Source organism: Henckelia pumila, chromosome 1 (genome assembly GCF_033568475.1).
Source record: "Henckelia pumila isolate YLH828 chromosome 1, ASM3356847v2, whole genome shotgun sequence".
NCBI classification, from domain to species: Eukaryota; Viridiplantae; Streptophyta; class Magnoliopsida; order Lamiales; family Gesneriaceae; genus Henckelia; species Henckelia pumila.
The window spans coordinates 139,466,660-139,479,510 of NC_133120.1; the positions used below are offsets into that span (position 1 = coordinate 139,466,660).

At 33.1% G+C, this 12,851-nt stretch overlaps 1 protein-coding gene across 1 annotated transcript; it reads right to left on the reverse strand.

The window, feature by feature from the left end:
• Positions 1-6,609: 6,609 nt before the first annotated feature.
• LOC140885344 (transcription factor PCL1-like) lies at positions 6,610-9,322 on the reverse strand. The gene is made up of 2 exons (XM_073292310.1): positions 8,385-9,322; positions 6,610-6,883 (listed from the first exon to the last, which is right to left on the reverse strand). Exon 1 carries the CDS (start codon positions 9,274-9,276, stop codon positions 8,419-8,421), a length of 858 nt encoding a protein of 285 aa, XP_073148411.1. The 5' UTR covers positions 9,277-9,322; the 3' UTR covers positions 6,610-6,883; positions 8,385-8,418.
• Positions 9,323-12,851: the final 3,529 nt, after the last annotated feature.

Here is a 12,851-nt window from a genome sequence, read left to right on the forward strand (position 1 = left end):
TTGATTGGACTCTGAAATTATTAAGATGCATGTTTCTTAATTGCGTTTGAGTTTTCCTAAACCTACGAGGGTTATCAAGATGGAAAATTTATTAGTTTTTGGTTCCTTGATAAAGAGAAATAATGATAAGTTTTTTTAAGTGTTTTTATTCTTAACAAACTATTCTTGTTGTGACAAATTTTGAGATATCTCATAATAAATTTTTTATGTGAAGTCATACATTTAATTAACCCAATATTATATTGTACTTCTATTGTCTTGTGTTTTTGTTTGGGTTATTTTACAGATATCGGACATGCAATCTAGCAATAAGTCTCAATCCATGGCTCAACATTTTATAAGCCCGAGCAGGTCCGGCATCAAAATCCTATCCGGGGGTGTTAAACCAAAATCCTCTCCGGGGGTGCTAAACCAAAATCCTCTCCGGGGGTGCTAAATCCAAATCCACTCCGGTGGTACTCAAAAGCCCGGGCAGGTCCGACACTATAAACCCATTCCGGTGGTACTCAAAATCCCGAGCAGGTCCGGCACTATAAACCCACAACAGTGGTACTCAAAAGCCCGGACAGGTCCGGTACCATAAATCCACGGCAGCGGTAATCTCAAAAGTTCGAGTAGGTTCGGCACCATATAAATCCACAACAGTGGTTATCTCGAAAGCCTGACCAAACTCGACAACCACACTTATTTTCTACTGCCCTTTATTTGGGCTCGGTGTTCAGCAGATTATTCTGTATAGCTCTTTATTTGAGCTCGATTCTAACCAGATCTTCATCTACAGATATTTATTTGAGGTAGAATTTCAAACAGCTCGGATCATCATTATATAATACTGTTTTTCTGTTGGGATCCTTAATTGCGGTCTTCTCGAACATGTATCTATATAGAATTTTTGTGGCAATCAGTATTTTCTTGGAATACGTCTTATGCTCAGTTTTACGCTGGTTACGGTTTGACCCAACTTCTTATTGGCCATATTGTTTGGCGCATCTTAGTAAGATCACTCCGTTACGAACGCTCAATGGAAATTGCGAACAACCAGAATATTGTCTTACATGCTCTAAAATATAAAGTCAACCACTTCATAGTTTCTCCTCGTTTCACTCGTCGTCACTTATCTCCAGGAGGTAGTATTGATGATATGATAAAAATTCTATCATATCTTTATTTATATTTTAGAGATATATCATAATATTGCATGCATATGCATAAATCTAGTTGTATTATACATTACAATTCTATATGGACTGGGACACTCTTCCTATATATAATGGATCTCTAACCCTTATTAAAGGAGGTGGTCCTTTTTCATAACGTCTCCCAACCCTTTTCATACACATCTTATTTATGTTTTTACACATCTTTTACATGTTTTATATCCCTTGCAATTTTCATACTTTTTCTATTGAATCCTATACTGACTTGAACATCGAGTGACTTCGCCTTCGGGTGAGCCATCTCACATGTTTTCATTGATACACAGAAATATTTTGGGATCATTCGGCTCTGTTTATTGAAGAAATTGGTTCGTGATTACCGGTTTGAGATAATTTATTTGATGCAAAAAATTTTGAAAGCATCGATTTACTTTTTTGTTTGATCATGTAAGCCATGAAGAGAATGCCTAGAGCATCTTGCAGGAACACAACTGTAGTAAACATTCCATCCCAAGAAAATATTTTTGAGTCATTGCACAATATTTCCAATCCCGAATTAATATTCTAGCAAGGTCCACCCATCATACCCTTTATGCTTTCCATAATTATTAACATATAATTCCAGGAGCCATGCATAAAATAACCCACAAGTTGTGTCATTACTGACTTAGAAAATAAAATAATGGCAAAAATATCATATTAATTTGATGGAGTAAAATTTTCGTAACTAAGAAACACGGCCAGAGAAAGAGTAAGATAAATATTAAAATTAGATCACCATGTTTCTCGGGATGATGTCGGTGATGCATACTGATTCGATGGATTCATGTAATGGTAGCCAAAGTAAGTCTTTTGTGCTAACCAGAAACATTGAGAGACTCAAAATTGTTACAATTTTTGTGTTTCGAGTCCCATATGACGAAGATAACAAGAATAAATCCAGCATATTAATCCCCTAATGAATTAAATCAAGGAGTCAAAGGTAAGAAACTTCCCTGGCTAGCTAGCAGAATGCGAAATATCTAAGCTTGTGAACGAACCAATTATTTCCTCGGGAGGAACAAAACTGACATGGTTCTATGAACCTTCAACTGCAAGGTGATCGAGCCAAGAAAGAAGATGAACGGGCCCAGGTGAAGGAATTCCCGAAGGCCAAGATTATGCTGCTCAATCAAGTCATCAAACACTTAAAAGTACAGTAGAACTGTAAACGAAGGAGTCTATATAGGGGAACGATCGAACCGATCAAGACACACAAACCAAGTTTAAATCTTAATATGAACAAGCACGTTGCACATATAATACAATAATCTAGTCATAAGTAGATTGCACAAAGAAATATAACAAAGAATTCAAGACAACCTTTCCCAAGAAAATAGACGTGAAGAAGTGTAATTAGAGAGGTTCGATCGATTAAGGGCTGATAATAATAAACAATAGTATAATAAATTACGATAAATAATCTAGACTTATCTTTGTTCATCAATTATGAAGGCAGATTCACCAAAGAATCCTTAACCAGCCCAGCCTCAATCGCTCCGATTTTTCCATTAATCAGCGGAGCTTCTGCAAGCTGATACCTAGCTCGACGAGAGAAAACAACGAGGGTGTGAGAGTGAAGCGATGCAGGCAGCATTCTTATAACAGATGTGGCCTGGCTGCGGTTGTAGCGAGAACCCATTAAAAAGGTTGCGGGGTGCGCAGAAGTAGTAGCACTTGGAAACAACAGATAGAGCAAAGTAAGGCGGGCGGGATTTTGTTCAGAAGAAGTGGATTTTACTTCTTTTTGTTTTTTGTATTTGTGAATCTTTCATGGGAGAGGCTGCTTGGTGCAGCAACCCGGGGAGCTGGTCCACGGCAACAAAGTCTAGGGTGGAGGACAACTCTTTTCTTTTTCAATATAGTTTTCACCCCCTTCTTTTGCTCGGAGTAGAGAACAATCATGGGTTTAAAATTCGTTTTCACAGACGGCACCAATTGATGCTTTCAAAAATTTCTGCATCAAATAAATTAACTCAAATCGGTAATCACGAACCAATTTTTTCAATAAACAGAGTTGAATGATCCCAAAATATTTCTGTGTATCAAAAAAAACATGTGAGATGGCTCGCCCGAAAGCAAAGCCACTCTGACGCTCAAGTAAGTATAGGATTCAATAGAAAAAATATGGAAATTACAAGGGATATAAAACATGTAAAAGACGTGTAAAGACATAAATAAGACGTGTATGAAAAGGGTTGAGAGACATTATGAAAAAGTACCACCTCCCTTAATAAGGGTTAAAGATCATTTATTTATAGGAAGAGAGTCTCAGTCCATGTAGAATTGCAATGTATAATACAACTAGATTTATGCATATTTATGCAATATTATGATATATCTCTAAAATATAAATAAATATATGATAGAAATTTTATCATATCATCAGATTTCAATCAAGAAAAGATTCTATAACGTAAATAACCTCAGCAATACAATGAAAATCCATTCAAATATTTAAACAATCAAATTAACCAAAATTTACCTCTTTATTTACATCGAGTGATACTTGAGAGCAAGTTTTTGGAAAGACCTTTTGATTTTTTGGGTAGAAGTAGCGGAGACACCCCTAAAACATCGTATGGAGACTCCCTATGAGTCGCTCTCACAAGGGTATTTCTGTGTTGTAGTAGCCATACCCCTTCTATAACCGAGTAGAGAGGGAAGAGATTTGTGGGCAGAAAAAGGTGCGACGGAATTAAATTCAGATGGGGATTTTAGCAGGGGAAAAGTTGTATATACCACAAAACGATGTTAAAGTTAAAGATTCGGCAAAAAATCCATACATGTTATGGAACCAACATAGGGTGAATATTAGGTTCACTTGCACGGATTTAGCAAATTCTTGATGAGGAGCTCTCCTACTAATGGCCGGAATTCGTTTGTGGAATTCGATAGAATCACCAAAATTCCCGACTGACGAAATCAGTTGGGACTAGCAAGTGTATTAGGTTAAATTATAATAAAATGGGTTTGAGTTCGGATCGTCCCACGAAGACCAACAGTTAATTACCAATATGTAATTATGTTATTTAATCTAGACAAAATAATAAAAGTGGATTTTGATTTACTCAATTAAAATTAATTGCTATGAAAAATGACAATAAATACTGGACAACTATCTTGCAACTAGGTCTTGACGAAAAATTCAATTCAAATAAAGCGATCAAGACACGCGAATGTATCGAGCTAATTCATGCATACACGTGGCACAAGCTAAGACTCAAGTTTATTCCAAGTCACGGTGAATTTTTGTATTATATTCAACAATATGTTTCTAGACTTTTCCAAACCTATTCAAGTTGGACGAATTAAATATTTATGAAAATTCAGTTTTTCACTCAAGGCCGCACAATGAAATCGAATACTATTTCTAGTTGATTTAACCTTGTGTTAATTGTTGAAGCGGGTATAAAATCAATTCATAATCTTTCGACTTAGAATCAATCACCAAATCATGTAAACAATTGTCCAAATCATTCACAAGAGCAATGCAAAAATCCAGCAATTAATAACTGAAAATATTCAAAATATCTTAAACATGAAACCACTTGTCTAACACCAATCAGTTTCGGCCCAATCTCGCGGCCTTGGTCAAAAGAAATTTACTCCATCAACATCAACATAACTAAAGAAATAGTTTTTATCATCAAAAGAAGATTTATGAAGAAAAAGATGAAAGAAATCTCAGCGTTTTTCAACGGTGTTGGCTAGATCTAGAATCTTATTTAGGTTTTGCTATTTGATTGAGATTGTGATTGCATCTTTGGTTGTATTTCTCGCTTCTGCAGTTCCTTTCTTCACTAATGTCCACAATGTGTTCGATATTTTTTCTATGTGAAGGAAGATTTGCAAAACTTGATTAAAAAATGCTGACATTGGAGAAGAGAACAACAAAATGAACACGTCGGGGACTGCATTTTGATACCCGAAACTACCCGATATTTTTGGGTCTGATTTGGGTAGTCGAAATGAGTCAAATGACTACCAGACCCGACGCCCACCACGACGAAGAATCCACACAAATTCTTCGAGCTACGAGTACACACCATAAATGAATTTTTATCTTAATCGGAATCTTTAAATTCCAAAGTTTTCGAAGGCCTCGTTGTAACCCAAAGTGATCGTTATTACTTGATCTTCATGATTCACAAGAAGTTGATAGCGATATTACATAGTATATTCCCTTTTGGAATCGTAGCGTCAAACAAGAATATCAATACCCACATGATGTCCTGGTGGAACACAACCACTTCTTCTTGGACTAGTGCTCTAAATAGCGGTCTCTTAGGCAGCATTTGGCCCTCGACCTCCCCCGAGTTTGCAACAAGCGATCTCTCTAGCTGTCCTAGGCTAGTAGGCGGGAGAAGAGGCATGCTGGGTGAGCCAGCAGTCAATCAAAGTTAGTTCAGAAGCCCTAATTATAAAAATGCATTCTCCTTTTTTTAGTTTTTCACTTTTGATTAAAAAAATTTCTTTAGTTTTTCGCTTTTGATTAAAAAAAAGTACTCCATCAGCTGCCACCACCCGCCTCAAATCACTCCCAAATTTTCAGTCGTCGTCAACCTTGTCTAGATTGTATTTATTTATCTTGTTAGTTTGCATTTATATATTTATTTGAACTTTGTCTAATTGTATTATATTGTATGATCTATAAACATTATTTAATAACACATATAACCTAAAATGATGAAATTATATTGCATAATTATGTATAATACCTATAAAAAATTGTTTTCCAAGTATCCGACGTGATAAGCAATTTCACTGATCGCCCCCACCATCTCTCGCCATTTATAACATTGGCCACATAACTCCACGTATGATATCCCAATTCCATTGTCCGTCGGAATTTTTTTAATCATTAATTCTCAAGTTTCAAAATAGTGAAGAAGGAAGCATAATTGGTTTTAAAAGTTTTTGGCCGCAAAAGCCAAGGATCCATGAGGAAATATTTAGTCTTCAAAATCTTGGCAACGGGAGAATCTGGCCAGGTCGATACTTTGGGATTGTGTTGCTTGTGAGATTTTATATTTTCTATTTCATAATTTGAAACAATTATCACAAAAACTAATATGAAATCGTCTCATAGTCCATAGATCAATTTTATGAGACGAATCTCCGACCATACCAGACTTATGAAAAAATATTATTTTTAAATATTTATTCATTGCATATATAAATTCACGAACATAGAGACTTTTAGGTGACCTACTAAATAGTTAACACTATTGCTTAGAATTTTAGAATAAATTTTGTATATATTATTAGATTATATACTTAAAATGTGTAAAATTCACATTAAATATATGAAAGACTCACGTGTAATTCCCGTGATAAAACATTAAATCATTAATTATAAGTGTCACACAAGACACAACTTTACGTAAACAAGGCAAACAAAGACATTCGATGAGAATGAAAGGCTTTCACTACAACAGTTCAGGTTAAGAAATACTCGGTACATTCACCAATAAGCTTAAAAAGAATTAGTACACAAATATACTGGGAGATAAAGGGTTGATTAACAGCTTGCAGCATAAAGGGAATATTAACTTGGCAGCGATCGAATATCAACTGCAGCCACGGCAACTCGGGCCAAGTCTTTGGTGCATTCAAATCACATATGATCTTGTGTGATAGTGTCTGAAGCTTCAGTTGCAATTTTATAGAGTTTCCATCGACATCTGATGCATGCAATGTGACACATCCAATGTTTTAAATCAAGATTCTCAAGACTTAGTTTCTAGATTCAGGGCTAACAGATGTCAATTTATGCTAAACAAGTAGGTCTGGCAGGATACGAAATTTTTAAAAGGATTTCCGAATTATTAAATGTGAAAACTTTCAGGCATTAAAAAAATTTACCTTACGATACATGAAATCTCACATATCCGTTTCTTTCCGAGAACACGTTAATTCGATTCTCACAGAGGTTTGGACAATTCATCAATCTTAACAGTTCTAGTGCCATGAAGAATGATAGTAAACTTACATGTAATGGCAAATGAAACATTTCAGAGGAATACCATGTGGCAAGAAATTATGCACAAATAAACACACAGCAGAGGAGAATTTGACATATCAACATTTTCCCCTATAAATCATGTGATTGAAAAAAATGAAGTTATGAAACTTACCGATACAAGAAAATATGGGCGCAATACGCACACAGACACATACAGATTCTTGGTCATTAAAGTTGAAAAGTAAGTGAATCGTGCATGAAAAAAATATCAGTGATCGCCAATTAAAGTGGCGTTGATTAAGTTCCATAAACACAAGGAATCACACACTATCTATCTTGAATAGACAACAATATTGACAAAAGGAGCACCAATAACTACTAAAAACCAGTGTCCAAGTGAATGACAATAATAATGAGCAAGACAAGGAAAGGTCTCTGATGAAGATAAGCTGGCTAGAAGTAAGTCAGCTTGTTCTAGAGGTCAAATCAGATTACAATTATTACTATTATTTCCTGCATTTTGCTTGATCATATAGAATGTAAAAATGAAAACAACAATGCAAACATTGACCACAATCTCATGCTCTGAAGATGACAAACCAATTCAAATCTCAACTACAGCTAAAAACTGCAACAGAATTATGCAAGATGAAAAAAAAAAACTAAGAAAATATTTACCCATAAAACATAGAATTTGATCCGCAATATGTATTCCACTTTTATAGTTGAAGAAAGCTTTTACACAGTACAATATGTATATATATAGCCAATTACTTGATGTTAAAGATACACAATAGCAAGACTCTGCAACTTGTAAAAATGCTAAAATCACATTGCACAGCAACTCATTGCAAGGATGTTAGCTGTACACACGCACTTTTTCGTAAAACAATCTAATCTTAGTTGTTGGTCATTATAAAAGATCACCTTTTTTTTTTTATATCAGATTTGGAAGGTGACATGTTCTGTCATCACAACTTAAAACAGTTTTACGATGAAAGCAAGTAAGCAACCATACATAGTATATGGATACAATTAATTAAACCAACCAAAATTTATATCTTGAGGTACGAATCCTATACCAACATCTTTTTGATATCAGCAAAAAAAAAAAACACACACACACACACAGAGAGAGAGAGAGAGAGAGAGAGAGAGAAGCCATGGTGGTATCAAATAATCAAGAAATAGATGATAGAAATACTAAAAAAGCGCCTAACCTTTTATCTCCGAATCCAATGATGTTCACTTCATTCACTTAAAATTATTCCCAGACCAGTCCCTTTCTTGATGCACCATAGCATTATACTGCTGCTGAAAATGATGCTGATAAGAATGAGCTGATTCATACCCGCTATACCCACTGGCAGAACTCGCCGCCATTCCCATCATGGGCATCGGTACGATTGGCGGCGGAGGAAACGGCATCGGAATCGGCATTCCCACATGATTATTGTCATTCTTTTCGCTGTAATTTCCATTCCCAGCACTAGAAGATTCATTAAAGCTGTGCCGGGGCAGCGGAGTGGACGCGAACAAATGGTCAGACGGAGAAGGGCCCTCGTTCGACAATCCCTGCATCCTCTTCACATACAACCTGTACTTCTGAAGATGACTGGCAACGTTTTCTCGAGTCAAACCCTCAACATTCATCAGCTGCATAATCGTCTTGGGCACCGCGTTCTTCAACCCTAAGTAGGCCACCACTTCCACGAAACGCTTGTGCAGCTGAGGTGTCCAGACCAGCCGCGGCCTCTTCAGAGTCTTCGCCGCCTCGTTTTCCGCATCGTCGGTGAAATTGTCGGCGGCGTCCACCCTGCGCGTCTTCTTCTGGTCAGATCCTTCCTCGGGCTCATCCGGCTCCACCATGGCGTGATCCTTATCGTCATTATTGAAGGGCTTGAAATTGAAGCCGCCACGTAGTGAGGATAGCGTGGTGTCGGATGCGCGGTTCACATCCAGCATCGACCGCGGCTCCTCCGGCGATATCTTGAACGCCGATGCTAGCTCCGCCGGGATCAACGCCTGAGACAACGGCATCAGATCGTCAGCGGACGGAAGACCCGCCTCCCACTCCGGCACCCCATCATCAATCTTCACTTCTTCGCCCATTTTTCTCTCTGAATTGAAAATTTCAACGAATCCTCCCTCAGATACATACAAGTTGCTAGAAGAAGTGGAACGTAAAATAAAAATATAGTGGCGTGAGGGGTGAAACGAAATAAATCAAAACTAAAGAGGTAAATTGTATAGAATCAAACATTTAATGGAGCTATTCTGCCATTTTTTATTTAAAAAGTGTGCCACGCTGGAGACTTTATCCTAGATATTTTGGATCATCCTCAAAATATCTCTTCCACTCTTAAGATAAAATTAATCAACTTGCCTTTTTAACTGAATCCCTTTTATCACTTTACAATTTAAATTACTTGATTTTTTTATCTATAATTATAATATAGCTTGCCCCACTCCTCCTCCTCCTCCAAAATTGTTCATTTTTATTACATTCCCTCGCAAATTACTTGTATCGACGTATTTTAAATATAGAATTTCAATTAGTTTTGTTTTTTTATAATAATTTACATATTATTAATACAAAAGTAAGAATATATTTCAAATATCATCATTATTATGTGAATAACATGTAAGAATTTCAAGTTTATGGACTTATTTTTTTAAATAGAAAAATACATTTAAATATATTTGAAATCAATAAATTTATAATTAGTCACTCCAAGAGCAACCTGAAATTACTTAGTTCATGTTACATTAATATAATAATTTGATGCAAACATTTTAATTTTTTTGGATTTTTTAATACAATCATTTAATTTTATTTATTATAAATAATGTTTAGATAACAATATAAAATTTATTTTATTTTTTTAATAATTAAATATTCAAACATAAAAGTTTAATTATAATTATTCAATTAAATTATAAATATATTTTTAATTATTTTATTTGTGATAGTTTATTAGTTATCGACACATACAATACACGTGTTATGCAGTTTTTTTTTTATTTAGAAAAACAACTTTTCAAACTCATATAATGGCTTTTCAGCTATATTAATGAGAAAATTTTTCTCCTCTAGATGTGGGTTAGTTTTTTCTTTTTGGATTTTTTTTGGTTTATTAAAGTAGAAGAACTATAAATGTAAATTTAAATTGATGTCATATTGACTGCTCAAATTGGCTAATATACATATTGACTCGTGTTTAACTAGTATTCAGATGCACGCTTTGTATTTTTATATGACTCATTTTTTAATTAAAATAAATAAATGATGAAATACAAAAAATACAAAAATGACATTTTCATATATAAATATCTATCAAAAGAATATAATATTTCCATAATTAAAGAGTCATCAAAGGAGTATTAAATTAATTTATGGTAAATTTGACGTTGCGATGACATACCATGCCACTAAAAGGTTCAAGTTTAATAATATAGTATGGTTGCGTTTACTTGCTATGATAAGTATAAGATTATATTAATAGTAGGGAAAACTGCAAACACATATACATGTTCAGTCCCTTATCAGAAAAAAAAAGTTGTTTAAATTTTTGGGCCCACATCTTTTTTCGGATGAAAATCAGTACAAAACATTGAAAATATGGTAGGAATACATGATATTCGATCACTAATTGTTCAAGATCGGGTATAAAAAATAAGATTTTGGGTATAAAACCTGAACATCTTTATAAATATGAACTTGCAACATATGTTTGAATACACAAAAATCATAGAAATTCGGTACAAAATATTAAAAATATGGTAAGGATACATGATATTCAAGCACTAATTATTCAAGATCGGGTATAAAAAAAAAGATTTTGAGTATAAGACATGAACATCTTTGTTAATATGAACTAGCAACATATGTTTGAATACACAAAAATAATAAATTTGTACCAGATCTAACACATTTTGTACTCAAAAATCATATATTAATACCATATTTTCAATGTTTTGTACCGATTTCCATCCAAATAAGATAAATATGTCATTAATATCAATATTTTTTTAGTACTCAAAAATCATATATTTGTACCAGATCTAACTTAGTTGATACTCAAATATCATATATTAGTACCGTATTTCTGATATTTTGTACCGATTTTCATCCAAAGAAGACAAATATGTCATTAATATCAATATTTATTTACATATTTGAGTACTCAAAAATCATACATTTGTACCAGATTTGAAACAGTTGATACTCAAATATCATGTATTCGTACCATTTTTTTGAATATTTTGTACCGAATTTCATCTCAAAAAATTATGTGGGCCCAGAGAAGTTAAACAATTTTTTTTTGACAAAAGACTGAACATGTATTTATGTTTGGGTTTAAAAACTGATAGCTAATTTACAATTTTCCATGCACCCTAGGGGTACAAGGTCGGAATATATATATATCAAACTCTCCAAAGAACCACAACTGCAAAACTTGTTTGAGCTTGGATCTAGCTTGTTTGACTCATACCTTCTTTTAATTACCATTTATTATTATTATTATTATTATTATTATTATTTACTATTTTAAAAACCATGGATCATTATAACGATAACTCAAATTATTTCATTAATATTTCAAAATAAATTCATATTATAATATGATTCTACAACACACATATAGTCTTTTATATTTGTCGTTTTACAATTCTAATATTTTATATTATCGATTTTCAACCTTAATTTACTATGTTTTTTCTTTCTTCATCATTATTATCATTATTTTATATTATCAAATTTCATTTTTAGTTCACTATCTCTGTTTTTTTTTTCTTTTCTTTATTATTATTATCACCTTTTTTTATTTGCAATTTTTGTATTTTCTTCCATGTAACATTGTGTTATGTCAATCAGGTACGGACGGATCTAGGAATTAGAATTAGGGTGTGCTTGAACTTAAAGTAATAAATTATATATTATTATAAAAAACATAATATATTTTATTTATAATATATTTTAAAACTCATCTGAAAAATTCATGAATTTAGAGTAATACAACAATAAATAAAACTCAAAATTTACATTTTTTCCAACCACTACAATTTATTTTGATGCAACAACGAATAATTTCATTATTCAAGTAATATATTTTGCTCTCAAATCATGAAAAATATCACTTTTTAATACATTCATATCAAACAACTATTATAATTTTAAAAATTAATCTGAAACAAAAAAGATATTTCGTTTGTATATGTATTTAAGACTTGAGAGACCGAAATCATAAGCTGAATTTTATAGAAAAATTAAAAAAAAAAAACAAGCATACAAGATTTAAAATTTACTACAATATTAATTATTTTGAAATTATATATATATATAAAAAAAAAAAAGGGATGTGCTCCCATATGTAGATCCGTCCATGATGTCAATACTCTCAACGAGAAAAAAGAAAAATTGTAAAAATTAAAAGAAGATTAACTAAAACTCAATTTGGATCACACATAGATGTCCAAAATTACGACGACACAAGTAACTACTAAAAATGGTAATTTTTCCATGCATATTTATATATAATATATATGCACATAAATTTATATTGAAAATTAACTAATTAAGTCATCCTATCTTAAAAAAAAAAAAAAAAAGAGTAAAGTTATCCCTTTAAAATAGAGGAAAAGGAAAAAAAAAAGAAAAAAAGAAAAAAAAAAAGAAGAAAAAA

What these genes read in the sequence shown, in the direction of transcription:
- LOC140885344 (XM_073292310.1), bottom strand. Translation starts at nt 9,276, where the DNA reads ATGGGCGAAGAAGTGAAGATTGATGATGGGGTGCCGGAGTGGGAGGCG.